The sequence below is a fragment of the Meles meles genome, chromosome 13 (genome assembly GCF_922984935.1).
Source record: "Meles meles chromosome 13, mMelMel3.1 paternal haplotype, whole genome shotgun sequence".
In the NCBI taxonomy this organism is placed as follows: domain Eukaryota; kingdom Metazoa; phylum Chordata; class Mammalia; order Carnivora; family Mustelidae; genus Meles; species Meles meles.
Genome location: NC_060078.1, coordinates 50,521,281 through 50,539,742, shown reverse-complemented (window position 1 = coordinate 50,539,742; position 18,462 = coordinate 50,521,281). Strand labels below are relative to the sequence as shown.

Sequence of the window (18,462 nt, the reverse complement as noted above, 5' to 3'; positions counted from 1 at the left end):
GTTCCAAAAAGATTTTTCTGGAACCAGAATGAGATGCAGAATGCGATTATACTTGAGTTGTTGGATGTCAAAGTGAAATAAATTAGAGGCCAATTACTAAAATGAAGAATTACATGATGATAACATGTTTCCTTTCCGTGTAGTTTTAGGTATACTAGTCATTCAGTAAAGGACTTTTTTCTTACATTTGTACCATATCAGGGCAGTTAATTATTTATAAAAATGTGCAAGCTAGTATTCTAGGGGAACGGCAGGCTGCTCCAAAGTCTCCAGGAAACTAGGTTAGCCTTGTCTAACCCATGCATTTCTTCTGAATACATAGAAGTCTCTTGAATGACCGGTTTTGAGAGAAACATGAGGTGCTTTTTGCTTTTTGGGCAGTATACCCTTGTGTTAACCTGTGGGCTTCCTCTCTTTCTTCTGTCCTGATCACTCATGGCAGTGGGTTCTCAAGCTTTACCATTGTTTGTATGGCTTGTTGATAGCAGTGCCCAACAGCTGTTTGGAAATCTGGAAGGTGGATGGGCAAACACACTGTCCAAATCTGCCGGAGTCTCTCGTCTCCACCCGTATCTCCATGTAGCCCTGCCGGTGAGTCCTTCACTCCTCTGGGCTTCAGCTTCATCATCGTGAACAGGAGAAAACAGCGCCCACCTCTGAGCCTTGTGAGGCTCAAGGGGGCCTGTTCATGAGGAATTATTAATCACGGTACCACCTACCAATGCTTTCCAAGCTGCTTCTCCCCACCCTGGAACCCTGTGAGAATGTTCCAGGTTCTGCGGTTTTACCCAGGTTGACTTTAACTTAAAACAGACCTCTGTTCACGGTGCCATCAGCCCCGCGCTGCTTGGACGTATGACTTACCTCGCTCACGTAGCTTCTTGCAATTGAATTTTTTTGAGAGATCTGCATGAATCAGTTCTTAACTTATAAAATGTGGGAATGCCAGAGAGGTTGCTCAACTAAAACAAATGAAAAAAATCATCTGGAGACACAAGAGACGAAGTAAAAGTTAATGATGCTTAAGACTTTTGTAATGAGACAGAACATTTTATTTTTGCCGGAGCTTGTTATGTACATCATGTCCTCTGCTGACCAATCACCTAATTTTCACTGTGTTATTTCAATAACTGTGATATGGTTCTTTCTAGTCCTTGAGAGGCTATGCAAAAGAAATGCCCGTGCTCATATTTACATCACAGGAGTACACCTAAACTACCTAAGAAAACTATATATAAAATGGTATTGAAAAGAATTGTCCTAACAATTATACCAGCTGTATACCTTTTTGCATCATCTTTACAACTATGTACCTTTTTGCATATCCTTGTATCCTTTGCAACAGTTGCAAGTACACAACTTCTACCTAAGTTTTACCTAGCTTCTCCTCACAATGTGCGCACTGTTTTAGAGACCGTTTTTCCCCTTAACATGGCGTCATAGATGTTTTCCCCTATTACAATATTATCTCCTTGTTGATGGTGTGAAAGGATTGGATACTGTTCCGTTTGTTCATGTGTCATAACTCTCGAAAAACTTCCCAGTTATCGAACACTTAAGTTGTCTCCATTTTATATATTATTCATAATGCAACTATTATTTTCCACCCCTAGTGTCCATCTTCTCTTAAATTGTTTTCTTAGGATAACTTCACAGCAATGAGATTACTGCCAAAAAGTATTTGAATAACTTTCTAATTCTTCATCTGTTGCACTATATTTCACTGCCCTTTTCAGCATTTTTTTTTTTTTTTAGATTTTATTTATTTATTTGACAAAGAAAGAGAGCATGAGTAGGGGGAAGGGGCAGAGGGAGAGGGAGAAGCATGATTCCCAGTGAGCAGAGAGCCTGATGCGGGGCTCGATCCCAGGATCCAGGACCATGACTTGAGCCAAAAGCAGGCGCTTAACCACCTGGGCCCCCGAGGCGCCCCTGTTCCAGCACCCCTGAACAGCACCAGCAGCGCTGACTGGGGATGGTCCAGATACTGGGCATTTATGTGTCAGTGGATTTACAGTCTTCGGTTGGAAAACAACTTACCCTTGGGGTTATTTCAATGGAAAAACTCTGACGAGGCTTAAACTAAACCAACGCAGAGGTTTCTGAGCTTCAGCTGTTTTCCTTGTGCAATTGATTCTACCATTTCGTGACACTTGGCACCTAATGGTGTCTAAGCAGTAAGTTATTTCATTGTGTCTGTGTGCAGGTGTGGGTAGAACCTTGAAGGCTGGTCGCGTTGAAATTGTGAGAGAGAGCCTGAAACGTAAGGCATCCCACAAACGTGACTCACATCTGGCCCTTTGAGAAAGTCTGACTTAGGGCAACATGGTATTGGCAAAGTAGAGAAGCTGTTGCCTGCAGGAGCCTGTCAAGTGTTGTGTATGAGTGAGACCGGGAGATCGGACAGGACGTGAGGTCAGGGACAGGGTGAAAGGGGATATACAGGCCTTACACAGGAATGTGCTCCTTCACTCCCTCTGATAGCTGCCACAAAGGAAGGCCTGCCCGCTGTATTCAGCATTATCCGTTTCTCAAGGGAATTGGGACATCTAAAGCTTCAGGTGTCTTAGTCCATTCGGGCTGCTATAACAAAACTACTCTGGACTGGGTGGCTTGGATAACAAACCTTTATTTCTCACGGTTCTGGAGGTGGGAAGTTCAAGATCAAGGTGCTGGCGGAATTGGTAGTGGGTGAGAACCCATCTCCTCGCTCCTAGAGAGCCTTCTTTATGCCCTGTCCTCATGTGGCACAAGGTGCGGGGGAGTTCTCGGAGCCCATCTTCTAAGGGAATGAATCCCATTCACCATCTCTGCTCTGTGTTTGCTCTCTGAATTCACAGGCTGCCAGTTAGTTCTGGTGGCTTTAAAGATAGCAAGATTCTACTGTGAGCCATTTTCTTAAAAGAAATTCTGGTTTTAAAGTAAAAAAAAAAAAAAATTGTATTCATTTGGTTTGCCCATAATTTACCAAGTGGTATGGAGCCTGTGTTCCAAATAATGCATGCTTTGTCTTATTTGAAATGATGTTTCATTGAATTAATACCACCTCGATTTCATCTGTGATCATAATCAAATTGTACCAACAACTGAGTGATTTGCTCCATCCTGTGGGAGAAGGATCTAACAGAACCCTTATTTTTGTCTCTCAAACAATTCATCCCTAACAGTATTTCAGAAGCCTGTTTGATACGCTATAGAATAATTTAAGAAGCACCTTATATCACAGTTTCTGTGGGACCAGAACCCAGGATGGCTTAACGAGTTCCTCAGCTCAGTGTGTCACAGGCTGGGGTCAAAACGTCCGCCAAGCTGTGTTCTTAACCAGAGGCTCACCAGAAAAAATCTGCTTCCAAGCCCACTTGGGATGTTGTGGCAGAATTTGTTTCCCCTTTGTTGTAGGATTGAGAACTTTTAACTTTTTGTTCTCTCCTGGAGGCTATCCTTGGCTCCCCCAGGCTGCCCACAGTCCCCCCAACATGGCTCCCTCCACAGGCTATGTGCAATATGGCAGCTTGTTCAAATCAAGGATGTAGGAAAGTGAGAGCAAGTTTTTTAGCAAGACTGAGTCTTATGTAACATGACATGTCCTGTCACCTGTGCCCTACTCTGGTTAGCAGCAAGTCACAGGTCCCGCCTGCACTCAAGGGGCAGGATTATACACAGTCAAGAACAACAAGAGGCAGGACCATAGAAGGGGCCCTGAAATACTGCCTGGCACCTAGTAGACACTCAGGAAGTGCTGGTAATTGAATGAATTAATGTTGCAGATATTACTTCTTTGAACCACATCTTGCTAATGGTTTTTTCGCAGGTCTGTGGTTTATCATTTGGCTTTATTTAGTACATCTTGTGATACGTAGAAATGTAAATTTTAATTTAGACAAATCAACAAAAATTTCCTCTTAGTTTGTTACATTACTTTATATCTCAGGGAGTCCTTCTCCTATCTAGGGATCAGATAAATGTTTGCCTGTATTTTCACCTAGATTTTTAATGCTTGCGTGTTTTCTTTGTATTATTTATTTTTTTTTATTATTTTTTTTTTGCATTTAATTCTGACCTATCTGGAAGGTTAAGAACTAGAAGGAGAGTTGTGACATGATATATTGAGTAATCCTTTTTTCCCCCACCAATCTCTGCTACCTTATTTAGCGATATTGAATTATTATGTACTTGCTACTGGGCTCTCTATTCTGGTTCATTTATTTGTCATTCTTATCTTGCCTTTATTGCACACTTAGAAATGATAGCATTGAAGAAGAAATTTAAAAAAACAAAAATAAATACAAATTATAGCATTGCTAGTCAGAAATGCCAAAGAAGGTACTGTCAGTCATTTGGTGTCATAAGTAGGACATAGTCTAAGCTGTTGTAACAGAGAGACTCCAAAATACAGAGACTCAAAAAAAAAAAAAAATGGAAGTTTTTGGTATTTTGTGTAGCAGTATTAAGGTCTGTGAAGTCCAGAGCTGAAGAGGCAGCCCTTCTCCACCATCACTGGGGACCAGGGCTCCTTCTACCCTGTAGCTCTGCCAGCCCTCAGGGTGCTGTCCTGGTCTGTGTGGGTAAAGCTGTCTCACCCCCCACATCCAAGCTTGTCTATGGGAAAGGGGGTGGTGGAAGTCCTGAGAAAGTGCCTTTGCTTTTGAACTCCTGAGCTAGAAATGTGAATCACTTTTTCTTCCATCACTTTTATTTAGATTAAACCGTGTTTCCACATCTACCTTCAAGAGAAGCTAGGAAATATGGTATCAAACTGGGTGGACATGGATTTATCTAAAATTTGGGAGGATCTCTTATTAAAAAGAATGGGGGGGGCACCTGGGTGGCTCAGTGGATTAAGCGGCTGCCTTCAGCTCTGGTCATGATCTCAGGGTCCTGGGATCGAGCCCCGCATCGGGCTCTTTGCTCCGCGGGGAGCCTGCTTCCTCCTCTCTCTCTGCCTGCCTCTCTGCCTACTTGTGATCTATCTCTCTGGCAAATAAATAAATAAAATCTTTAAAAAAAAAAAAAAGAATGGGTACGAAGAACAACTAATGGTCTTTGCCTCAGTCCAGCATTCATAGTTATAAATAATCATATTTAACAGGAAAGTAATGATCATTTTTGTTAAATGAAAAATCAACCTTTGGATATGACAATGAAATAAATATATCCTGATTTTTGGTTTTAGATGGCCAGTAACCTATGTGCCAGGTAGCATTCCATGCTAATCTTGAATGCCAATAGGAAGTCACTGGACAGCAACATTCTTCCAGGATTGTAACTGGGCTATTGGAGTAACCTGAAAAAGAAGAAAAAAGAATCGAAGCCATGGCCAAAGGAACTAGAGTTCGGTCTACCTCTCCTCCAGATGGAGGCTGGGGCTGGATGATCGTGGCTGGCTGTTTCCTTGTTACCATCTGCACCCGGGCGGTCACCAGGTAGGTGGGATTCTCTTCTTCACGGATTGAGGTGATCTGGTTTGTCTTTTCTTCTAAGTCTGCTTTGTTCTATTTCTGAACCTGCCATTGTGAAAATACCTTTGTGTATGCATGGGTGTGTGTGTGTGTGTGTGTGCGTGTGTGTGTGTGTGTGTTTCTTTGTTCGGATGTCTTTTTCTTTGCAAGGAATGGGATTTTCTGACATTTGCAAGTCCTGAGTAGTGGTGTCTTCTATGATATCTGGCACAGAAACCTGGAGTGTTAGGGCATTTTTAGACTAAATGTTATGGCTGTTCTAGCCATTTGTTTTCATAAGCAGCCCATCTTAGAAAAGAAAAATACATAAGGTCAAAACAATCCTTGAAAACCTCTTGACTCACCAGATACTGAGCCATTAGAAGCTTAAAACCTAGAATTTAAATTCTTCTGCTTCATTTTACACTTGGCCATGATGCTGGAAGCTAAGTTCTAGGTTGAAAGAAAGTAACAGCAAAAGTACAGTCTTCTCTCTTTCTTGCTTGTTCATTTCTCCTCTTTCTTTTATTCAAGAGCATAGTGTTGAACATGCTTAAGTTATGCTTGTGTACACTGGGACTCATTCATCTCATTTACATTTGGAATAAGTGCATGCTTGACATCCGCATATGCTAGCTCTTTCCTCTACGTGCGCTTTCATTCCAGTAGAGCTCCTTGTTGCTCTTCTCTGACAATGCACCTTTAGCAGTGAAGCAAAGTAATTTGCACTAAAAACTTTACTGGATGGGGGCACCTGGGTGGCTCAGTGGGTTAAGCCGCTGCCTTCGGCTCAGGTCATGATCCCAGGGTCCTGGGATCGAGCCCCACATCAGGCTCTCTGCTCAGCGGGAAGCCTGTTTCCTCCTCTCTCTCTCTCTCTCTGCCTGCTTGTGATCTCTATCTGTCAAATAAATAAATAAATAAATAAATAAAAAAAACTTTACAGGATGACATCCTCAATGAAAGCATCGATGTTTTCCCCCATAACAATATATAATGCAGGAAAGAAGCGGGGTATTTGTTTTTACTACAATAAAGGTTGGTTGACTGTGTATCATTTAAAAAATTATAGATTCATTTAAAATAATGTGATTGGTTGTTGAGTCTGGATTTTCTTCCATCTGTATCATGGACCTTGTGTTCTGGGTATGAGGAGTCATAGAGTTAAAAAGTTAAAAAGTCACAGAGTTAAAAAAGTCATAGAGTTAAAAATGTGAAGACATAGCCAGCATTGGAACTCGATGTCATGAACTCAAGGAACTCGATGTCTTGGTTCTTATACATGTGGAAGCTTCCATTATATCCATGACGGGAAAGTTCTGGAAGTGAGTTAGTACTTTATTAGGAGGGCTCAAGTTGATACCTTTCAGGTCGTTGAGTCTTCATGATGCACTTTAGGCAGACTAGGCTTACCCCCCTGTCATAGATTAGGACACTGGTGCTCAGAGAGCTTAAGTGACTTACCTACAGTTTGCTGGAACAGAACTGGACTGGATTTCTAGTCTTTTTTTTTTTTTAATGTCTTACCTTGTGTATTTGCCATTACATGTGCACACGTAATCCACTGACTCCTTCCAACACAATCTAGGTGTTTTCCTATCCTTTTATTTCTCATTTACACGTCATACTTCTGCTCGTTCTTCCATTAGCATGTATATCCACACACATCCTCTCTTGGTGCCTCTTCATTGCAAGAAGTGACCATGCTTCAATCTTTATCTTTGTTCTGCTCCAAGATGTAGGCACTTTGAGGAAGCTCTGTGGCCAGTTTCTGTCCCCTCAAACATAGGACCTTCTTCTCTAGAACAGCATAGTCTTACCAGACATAGGTTTAAAAAAAAAAAATTGCCTTGGTGATGGCATCATTGCCTTAAGGTAGGCTACTTCCTCATCTCCATAGGGTTGTCACGTCAGTGATGAGAAGTCATGGTGCCAGGGCACAGTTCTTCCAGAGGCTCTCCACTTTCCCTGTCCTGTTGCTAACCAGTCATGAGAGTGGTCACCCCCATTCGTGTACAAACAACTACACATTAAGGCTGGGAGACGTGTGAATTCTCTGAGTGTTGTCCTCTGAAACTATGGACATAACTTGGGGTAGGTGTCTGCAGAAAACTGAGGACTTGCAGCAAGGACACTAATTTATTGATGGTCTTTAATGCTCATTTAGCATCTTATGTGGCTGGTCTTGTTTGGCAGGACATTGAGTCTCAGTTCTTTCTCAGTCACAGTAAAAATACAAGCAGAACCCATGACTGTAACCAAGGGCTGAAAGTCTTGCATATTTCTTTCAGGTTGTACCCTTAAGTTTTCAACTTCAATTTAATAGAAGTCAGGTCCACTAATAAAGAACTATGCATTCACTGAGGACAAGGATCTATCTAGGCACTTCTAAAAGCACAGAGATGTTGGAACACGACCCTGGTAAGCTCAGGCACAAATAACTGAAAATACACATCAAAATGTGCAAAATATCCATCAGGTAAAAGCAGACTGTAAAATAACACAGGTGAGAGAGGGGTTTGTTCTAACATGGCAGTTCAGGGCAGGATTTCTAGGGAAGTCATCCCCAGAGTCCCAAAGAATGGGTAGCATTTGGCCAGGAAGGAATGAAACAAGAAAGAGGTTTCCAGCTGCATCAGGTCTGTGCCCTTCATCTGCTACTCACTTTGTGATCATGGAGGAGGTTGTGGCTAGTGGTGAAGACCTATTATCAGAGGTTAATAGGGGAGGCTTAGAGGGGCATAGCTGAGCAGAATTAAGCTCAGAGGAGAAAAATGTGAAGACATAGCCAGCATTGGAACTCAATGTCATGAACACATAGCAGCCAAGAGGACTGGAGATCTAGCCAAGGAAAGCAGCCACGAGGGTGGTTTGTCAGTGCAAAAGATCAGTGCCTGTTGTGCAATTAAGTCTTTTTTTTTTCTTATTTAAACTGTATACCTAAAAATTAAACCATACAGAGGGGGATGAAACTTGGGTGGCTCCATAGATTAATCGACTGCCCTTGGCTCAAGTCATGATTCCGGGGTCCTGGAATTGAATAAGGCTGCAAGCTCAGTGGGGAGTCTGCTTGTCCCTCTCCCTCCCAGAGGGATGGAGATGTTCTTCCCTGACTCTCTCTCTCTCTCTCTCTTTCTCTCTTTCTAAAATAAATCTTGTTTTTTAAGATTTTATTTACTTATTTGACACAACTGCAAACACAAGCAGGGGATGCGGCAGGCAGAGGAAGAAGCAGGCTCCCCAAGGAGTAGGGAGCCTGCCACGGGGACTCAAGCCCAGGATGCTTAACCAACTGAACCACCTAGGCACTCCTAAATGAATAAAGCTAAAAAAAAAAAAAAAAAAAAAAAATTAAGCCATACATCCAGATGCTAAAAATTTGAATTCAGAGATACATAAAATAGCCTTTTTCTCCTCACCTCCTGAATGCCAGTTTCACTTCCCAAAGTTAACCTTGTTGATATTTTCTTCAGACCTTTCCAAAAATTTTTTTAGAACTTATATCCATATATAAAGCATATTCTTCTCATATTATACACAGTTTTGAACTTTGTTTTTTCTTGCTTAACAGTACCTCTTGGAAACATCTCCATATCAGCACTTATGGTTCTAACTTGCTGAAAAATAACTGCTTAAAATTCCATCACAAGGATGTGAGCATAATTTATTTTACACATTTTTTGAAGGACTTTTTAAAAAAAGATTTTATTTATTTATTTGAGAGAGATCACAAGTAGGCAAAGGCAGGCAGAGAGAGAGAGGAGGAAGCAGGCTCCCCGCAGAGCAGAGAGAGAGCCTGACGTGGGGCTCGATCCCAGGATCCCGGGACCACCACCTGAGGCAGAGGGCTTAACCCACTGAGCCACCCAGGTGCCCCTTGAAGGACTTTTGTATTGTTCCCTGGCTTTTGTTTTACAAACACTGCTACTATCATGACCCAGGACACTTTAAAATCGTATTTCGGCTCTGGCCTTGTAACTGATGACACTGCCTTACATCTGAAATTTACATAAAGCTTAAAGCTATCCTTCTTATTTATTTTCTGTCTCAACTGATGTGTGTTGATTAGTTATTTTCTTCAAGATATCTTATTAGCAAACACATTCTCTATTTTAAGAATCATATTTCATTGTGAAATTACATGATGTTCTATTTGTAAATGGACAGCTTGAATTGGAGTTGACTTGAAAAAGCAATAGTTGATTTAAATGTTCAAAGAAAGCCTCCAGCTGTAAGACCTATTTTTCTCTCAGCCTCTTCTGGATCCAAATTAACTTAGTTGCAATAGATGTCTACAGTCCTGTGGGATTGGAGAGCTCTTCTAACAAGGGCTGAATTCCTGTAAGTAATAGCTAATGTTAGCTGAGTGCTTGCTCTGTGCTGGTTAATGTTGTTCCAGGCACTCTTCATTCATTAAATTGTTTAGTCCTTGGAACAACAGAGAGACTGGATATGTCCAGAGTCACACGGTTATCCTGAAACCAACATTTCACTGTATGTTAACTAACTAAAATTTAAATAAAAATCAGAAGAAAACTGTACAAAAAATATACATTTACTTTAATAAAAAAATTTAAGGAGCTGCAAAAACAAAAAATAAAACAAAGTCACATGGTTAGTAGGCTACACGTCCAGTGGATCACTTCTGCCATTGATGCAGTGCACAACTCCATCAACCAGAAGAAACTCTTGACCAGTTACCAGATGTTGTCAGCATCTAGCTCTTCAGAGGCCAAAGAAGAATTCTCTAGCAGAGTAGCAAGGTAGAAAAACAGTAGGCATGTTGGCCCCTTGAGAGAAAGTATCTTTGAGAATACTAGGTGACACTTGGGTGATATTTTCTTTCTTTCTTTCTTTTTTTTTTTTTTAAGATTTTATGTATTTATTTATTTATTTATTTGAGAGAAAGAGAGAGAGAGAGGAAGCCCAAGCTGGGGAAAGGAAGGGGGAGAGGGAGGAGCAGGCTTCCTGCTGAGCAGGGAGCCAGACATGGAGCTCGAACCTAGGACCCTGGGATCATGACCTGCACTGAAGGCAGACGCTTAACCAACTGAGCCACACAGGCATCCTGATATTTTGTTCCTCATTCTTAGGAATAGAGCCTGTCAACCCCTGCAGGATGTTAGGAGTTTTTTGCAACTGCAGCATGATCTAATGCGTTATGGCTGATCCAGTTGTGTTTATCAAACTGCTTATGTCCTAGATGAGGAACTTGAGACACTGAAAGATGAAGAAGCATTATCAAAATTCTCAGTTACTCCGTATGAGGATCAGAGATGAGGGCCCAGCTTTCCTGACATGTCAGATGCACACATTTTCCAAAGGACAGTAAAAATTATTTCTGGAATGAGAAGCCCACATTCTTCTGATAACATTTGTTTTCTTTAAGGCCGCGGCTATGTTTAGAAGCTATAAATCCTGAACCTTTACCATTTGAAAAGTACTTTTCCCTTTTGAGAACAAATAAGCAATGATGCAGTATTATTCCTGTATTTTATGAAAGTCATGGTCAATCAGAGCATGTTTGTGGTTATTAAATTTTACCTCGGGCAGACCGCTCCCATGTTTAGATAAGAATCTCAGGAGTTATTTTTTCATTTTACGTACCTAAAGTTTGACTGATATGACTAGCCAAGTCAGTTAGGAAAACCATCAAGCAGAAAACAAAACAGCAATAAAACAACAAGAAAGTCACAAGAGACAAACATAGTCGCACAAATGTTAAATCCCTCAGATGACTTAGTGATGAGAAGAGACTATGATTTACAATCCCAAAATGTCATCATCATCTGGGACCCTTTTTTCTTAGGCTGCTGCCTTTTCACCTTCTGTATTTCCCTCCTACTCATTCGTCCGTCAGCTTATGAACTTCTATTCTTCACCTCTCTACTCTACCTTTTCTAGCTACCCTTCCCTGGACAGCCAGCAACCAGGCTTCCTCCTCTTTTCCCCTCATTTATGTCCTTGAAGTTTCTACTCAACCTTTTTACTTTCTCAGCTTCCAGTCACTTCTTTACCGATGCTAATCCTTCCTTCCTTCTTTCTTTCCTTCCTTCAATACCTTGAACCTTGAACAATTTTTAATGAGCACCCAGTACACGAAAGGTGGTGTACTGGGTATTTGGGATTAAGTGCAAGATAAGACAGACACAGAACAACACAGAACAACTGACACAGAACAACAGTCTGTGTCAGTTGTGGAGAAGGCAAATGCATGTGAAGGGAATTGCCGTCTGCCCATCATGTGGGAAGTGCCCGCATGTCATGTAAGCATGTAAGAGAGGCATCAAACCCAGACTCGGGTAGTCAGGGAAGACTTCCTGGAGGAGTTGACAGTTATCTTGAGACTAAAAGAATGAGGGAAGATGAGAGAGCATTCTAGAAAAGTAGACAAATCTTTGATGCTTAGAGGTGTGAAGGGGTACAGGCGGCGTGTTGAAAGTCATGGGAAGCCTTCGGTCTGACTGAAGCGAAGAATGCATAGTGGCGGGGAGCTGGGGGAGACACTACAAAGAGCCAGCTCATGCAGGGTCTCAGAAGTCATGTTAAAAAGTCTGAAGCATCAGGGTAACTCTGACCATTGAGTACAAAATGTACCCAAGGCAGCCGTGTGGGTTCAGGGAGAATGGTTGGGAGGGTTTGGGTTGTAGTTCTTACCACCCCATACTGACCCTTTCCCCTTTCCCATCCCCAGGACCCACAATATAACTGCAGGGCCCAGTGCAAAATGAAAACGCAGTTCCCTTTGTTCAAAAGATAGGAAAATAAAGGCTGTTAAAAGTGCTAAATTAGAAATTCACTGGTCTCCCTCGATTTTTCATGGAGTCCTTAATTTGCTATTCCAAGTTGTTCTTAAGAAAGAAAAATGGAAATATTAACTTACTAGCATGAACTTACCATTCACCTTTATATCCTGCCATACTCGTTTTGAACACAAATGTGAGTATTTAACTCCTGTGTGGGAGCTCTGGGGCTCGTGAGTGCCTATGTTGTTCATTTTCACCAGAACAGGAAAAGCCCTGCGCAAAAACTCAAGTGTTTTTACTTCACTTCTCGATGCATGCATTTTCTTTCTTCCTTTCTTTCTTTTTTCAAATTTTTATTTACATTCTAGTTCACTAACATGCAGTACAATGTTGGTTTCAGGAGTAGAATTCAGTGGTCCATCACTTACAACACCCTGTGCTCATCATCACAAGTGCCCTCCTTAATGCCCATCCCCCATCTCCTATCCCCCGCCCCCATCCCTCCATCAACTCTCAGTTTGCTCTGGGTCATTTAAGAGTCTCTTATGGTTGGTTCCCCTCTCTCTTTTTTCTTTTTCTTTTCTTTCCTTTTCTTTTTTTTAACCCTTCCCATACGTTCATCTGCCTAGTTTAATTCCACATATGAGAAAAATTATATGCTATTTGCCTTTCTCTGACTGATTTATTTCACTTAGCATAATACATTCTAACTCCACCCACAAGTATACACAATGGACTATTACTCAGCCATCAAAAACAATGAAATCTTGCCATCCGCAATGACGTGGATGCACGCACTTTCTATGAACATTCTGTATATTCTGCTTACTGATGAGTAAGGAAAGACAGAAAAGGAAAGGAATTGTGGATAGCCCTCCCTTTCCCCTTTCCTCTGTGCCATCATTTTCAATGTAAGTGGTTGGCTAGTAAAATATAGACATAACCTGAGTAGGAAAGGGTATATGAACCCTTGGTCTTTTGTGTTGCTTAGAACACCATTGCCTTCTTTTGGCATTTGAAGCAAGTTTTGGTTTGAAAAAAGCATGGCCTCTCTACCCCCACGCTTCCCCAGTCGTAGCTGTAACTTACACTGTGCTCGCTCTGAGTCTCACCGAACTCCAACATGTGAGACTACCAGAGTTTGTGTCTCTAGTAATACATGTGTCGATGGCAAGGTAAAGAATCGCAAACACACATTGTGTGTGTATCTCCTCAGATCACATGCATGCCCCATTGTTCCTTTGGACTTTGCTTACAAAACACAAATTCAAAGATAAAACTGTTGGAATTTTAAGACCATGACAGCCGAAGTTCTGTGCTTCTGGGTACCAGATTCTGGGCCTTTGCAGAGGAGGCCCACTGGTAAAGCCAGACCTGCCTAACATAGCTGTCCTGGTTATACCCGATTCTCTTCCTTCTTCTTTTTCCCCATCACCCACCTTCACACCCAGCAGAAGCTGGAGAAGGGAGGAAGAGTGGAGTAACAGGTTGCCATGGGCTGCTGAGGCTTGGTGAGTTAGACTGTAGTCCTCTCCCAAGAGACCGATCACTTCCTAGCTCATTCCCATCAAGGCCGTATTCACCCTTGCTGTCGCCGAGTACTGAGAACTCCTGCCCTGAGTTAGGAAACTTGCTGATCTGTAGAACATTCGTTTCAGGCTGTACAGTGGTGCAAACTATCGCTCCTGAATTGCTTATGTCTTTTTATCCTAAGTAATTAACCATTTTCAACATAAAGTTTCTCTGCCTCTGTATGTCTGTCTCTCTCTAGAGTGGTCATTTATAATCTCACCATATTCACATAGAGTGACTGAGCACTTTTGTCTTATATGCTTTGGCCTTTTTCTATTTATACGAACTATGTTTATTTTTCTTTTTGTTTTTAACCAAAATAAGCCTTATTATGTAAACTACTTTGTAACTTACTTTTTTACTTAAGACTGTCTTGTGAATTTATTCTGAGATCAGTAAATACACACCAAATCATCCTTTCTAACACCTAAAAATATTTCATTTTATTGATAAGTTAAAATTTATTTGACTGGTCCCCTATTGATGGGCAAATAGGTTCATTTGTCTTATCCTTTAGTGGGTCCAATAGCTTTGACTTCCCACCTACGGTGGTCCAGCAATGTACCACCGAAAACCATTAAAGCTTATGGAGATTCAAACAGCGGACCCAGAACTTGAAGCTGTGGTTTAGATCCATGTTCATTCACGTTTTTTTTCTATAAAATGCTTGCATTGTATTTTTCAGATGTATTTCGATTTTTTTTGTGGAGTTCCAGACATACTTCACTCAGGACTACGCCCAAACGGCTTGGATCCATTCCATTGTAGATTGTGTGACCATGCTCTGTGGTGAGTATCACTTACCAGGGAAAGACTGGTGACTTTTGAACTCTACTGACAGTGACCTTCTACTGCTTTTGCTTACCCATTTTTTTCTGAGTAGGAAGGGTTTGCTAAAAATTGACTAAGACTATACAAAAAGAGAAGACCGATCCTACTTTCAGCCAAACCTAACCAGACATGCTCTTGGAATTAATGGTCTTGGCTGACAAGATGGATGAAACAGGCAGTTAATATTCTCAAAAAGACACATATTATTTGGTTCTCCCATAATGAGAAAGGGTGCTGGGCATCACAGGACTCTCCTGATTTGGGAAGCAGTTAACAATACAGTATATGCTTGGCTTCTCTCTTCTAAACGCTATGGTCCCCTCATTCTCCAGTCATGTAAACAGCCATCGGATAGCACTGTGAGCCATTTTTATGCAGTCTCCTTAAATGAGGGCCAACAATATGTGCATCGCAGCTCAAGTCTTATTTTCATTCTGTTCCCTTCCCAGAGATTCATAATTTGGCTAGTGGATTTCATTTTTTATGCATAAACATTTGTTCTTAGAAAAGTATGAGGAAGGATAGGATGGTGAAGTCATGAGAAAAGTGCACTCACCATGGTTAAAATTTCATTCAAGAGACCCTAAGGATATAAATAGGGTCTATAGAGTATTCTCAGAACTCATGGAATCTCTCAATCCACCTGTATGATAGAGGAGAACTAACCTTGAGATTTTTCTTTTTGAACATTTTAAACCAAAGTTATTATGTTAATGTCTTAGAGAGTGTCTGAGATTGGGTCAAGTTGAAATGATCTATTTGTAGTCTAGGCTCATTTAAACATTTCATTTATTTATTTATTTTTAAAATTTTATTTATTTATTTATTTGACAGAGAGAGATCACAAGTAGACAGAGTGGCAGGCAGAGGGGGAGGGGGAAGCAGGCTCCCCGTTGAGCAGAGAGTCCAATGGGGGCTTGATCCCAGGACCCTGAGATCATGACCTGAGCCAAAGGCAGAGGCTTAACCCACTGAGCCACCCAGGCGCCCCTAAACATTTCATTTAAATGAATCCTTAGTATTAAAAAAAAACAAAAAACTACTGTTGCTCTTCAAGCCATGTCATGGTGGCAAAAGGGAAATACTATATTATTTAATAACTCATAAATAACATCAACTGATTCCATTCTAGCTACTGATTCATACTTATTTTTTAGGAAAAAATATACATACACAGGAATCAGTTGAATCATTCTGAAATGTATTTCCCTTGTTGGGAGGAATTTGAGAGCAGTTCTAGGACTAAAAAGTTTCACGAGAAGGCTAAGTTGGCTCTGGCTACTGATAACACTGGAAGGTCTTAAGGGATCAAAAAGTAATATCTTTGTGTTTTCTAGACTGTTTTTTTTTTTTTAATCAGACAGTCCCTTTGTTTTCAGGGTCATGTTTTTAGTCACAGCCTTTATATGAACATGCCAAGTGAGCCATGTTTATCTTTCTCAGAGGACACAGGTGACTCATTTCCCTCACCTTTATCTTTTGGAGAATATTTATAATCCCCAGAAGAGGAATAAATGACCTTCAGTGACCAACACGATCACAGTGACTCTGTGATAAAGCAGGGTCGTGTTAGATTCAGCATTTTTACATTCAAGGGCTTGAGGCCATGCAAGCTGTCCGACCTGTTGTAGCCAGTTGTCGTGTACGCACTTGCTCACCGCGCAACATTGGTGAAGTTCAGGATATGGACAAAGACTGTGGAGTCAAGTATAGGGCACTCACTGGGGGGTGGGGTGCTTTGCCATAGGATAAACAGGGAAGTAAACATTTTTCATCAAGTTTGGTCTAAATTTTGTCACTTTCTGATAGACTTAGATATCGTCTCAGGAGGGTCACTCCTTCCTGTCTTCCAGAGGTTCTATATACAGCCAGCAACTGTGTTAACTAGACAGGGGACATCAGGCTGATGACTGGTTCTATCATGTACATTGGAGTCAGGCCCCAGTTTCAACTTGATCAATACCAAATTATACTCCACAAATACCCAGAGAATTTGATTTTCTGATCTTGTTACTAGGAACACTGGTACCAGCTTGTTCCATAGAAAGAATTCACATGCTGCCCACCCACCTACCCACCTCCCTTGCCGTCAGTCTGGAAGGCCCAGAGAGACAGAGTAAGAGGGTGAAAAAACCCTGCCCTTGGTGTCAGTGCCCCAAGCAGTGCTTCTTGGTGACCTTGGACATGTCATATTCCCCTCAACTTCTATTTCTCTGCAGTCTGTCCCAGCTTTAATTAATATTCTATAAACCTGGCAGTTGGCACAGTTCTGACACATTGTTAAAGCACAAAGTAGAGGGAGGCCAACCAAAATATCACCATGGACGTGAAGCATTTGATTTCTCATCCACAGAGTTTCCTAAAGCCTGAAAACAGTACCAGGTTGTGAAATGTGTCTGCGGTCTCTCTCCCTGGCCTTTCCTGCCTAACACTGCCGGCCACAGTGTCTGCTTTCCTTCCCTGCCAGCTGACTGCCGTAATTATTGCTAATGGTGCATGATCAGAACCATATAAAACATTCAAGTCACATCCCAGTACAGGTGATAAGTAATTTAAATAAGGAGCTGATTCACTGTTCAAAAAGCACCCCAGAGCCCTGGGATTATAACGGTAATAGGATGAAGTGAGGGGGCAGCGAAAAGCAAGTCAGCAGACCCCATTCTAATTCCAGCTTTGCTACCTGTTTTCTGTGTGACTGAGGACAAGTCGTCTCCTCTCTCCTCAGTGACCAAATCCGTAGAATGAGCAGGACGGGCTTGATGCTGTAAAGGCCCATCATTCTCGGCTTTGCCGATGCAGCACCACAGTCTTCTCACAGTGCCCTCAAGGCCCTTCTGTTAAACCCATTTATTATTGCCTTTGAAGCGCCGCTTGGGAGTGTTGTCAGTAACCACTTATCCTGCCAAGTGGGAATCATGCTGGGTGGCTTGCTGGCCTCTACTGGTCTCATCCTGGGCTCATTCGCCACCAATCTGAAGCATCTCTACCTCACTCTGGGAGTTCTTACAGGTAAGGGCACTTGGTACCCCTTGTCTCGCCCCACCCCCATTCCATTTTTGTTAAGCACATCCACAGAACCGTAATCCAAAAAATATTCATCTTGCTAGATGCACCGTTTAGCTGACCTAGCTTATGCTTACCTAACCTAGCAGTTAAAAGAGCTGGAAATCCAGCTGATTGTACTGCTGTAATGAAAATGTACCGGCCACATGATAGAAGTAACTGCTGGCTTCCCTTTGGGCAGCAGAGCATGGTGAGATTCTGTACTCAGAAGCGATGAGAGATTAGCCAGGGCAACATACATTTTCAGCAGTGACCGTTCTCCCAACATCTTTGCCAAGAACTAAAAATACTACCTGTGGTCGACCTGAGCTGGCCCTGCTTCATAGTGAAGATCACTGTCCAGTAAAGGGGAGTTTCTCTCCATGTCATGGAAGTACACTTTAGAGAATTACAGTGAACCCTGCAGGAAGAAAAGAAACCCACGTGCATCCATAACTCAGAGGCTAAGGGGACTGCTTGGCATCAAGGTGGGGTTGGTCGGTGCACTGGAGTGGCAGTTTGCCCATCACTCAGAGCGGCGTGGATTAGCCCTGACTCACAGTCCACGCACCATACCACAGCAGGTAGCGTCATCTGGCCAATAAAAGCCATAATCTCATAGTGATTTTATAAATCTGGCTCTGTCAGCTAAGAAAACGTGTCTAAAGGGCCCAACTGCTAGGGTGTCCAGGCATCTCATTTTATCATCAAGGAGGGCCCTGGTCGTAGCACTGAAAACCTCATCTCCAGGAAACCTACCAGTCCCAGCAAATCAGGATCACTGGTCACCCTGCCGTATGGATGGAAAAGGGAGCTGACGGTGGTTTTCTGTT

General features: G+C 42.0%; 1 protein-coding gene across 1 annotated transcript in view; it reads left to right on the top strand.

Annotated features, from left to right (window-relative positions):
- Positions 1-18,462, top strand: part of SLC16A12 (solute carrier family 16 member 12) — a 75,436-nt gene that overhangs the window by 47,137 nt on the left and 9,837 nt on the right. Inside the window, exons 2-4 of the mRNA XM_046027880.1 lie at positions 5,174-5,423; positions 14,442-14,545; positions 17,453-17,596. Coding sequence (XP_045883836.1) covers positions 5,314-5,423; positions 14,442-14,545; positions 17,453-17,596 — 358 coding nt within the window. The 5' untranslated portion in view covers positions 5,174-5,313. The remainder of the gene's footprint in view (positions 1-5,173; positions 5,424-14,441; positions 14,546-17,452; positions 17,597-18,462) is intronic.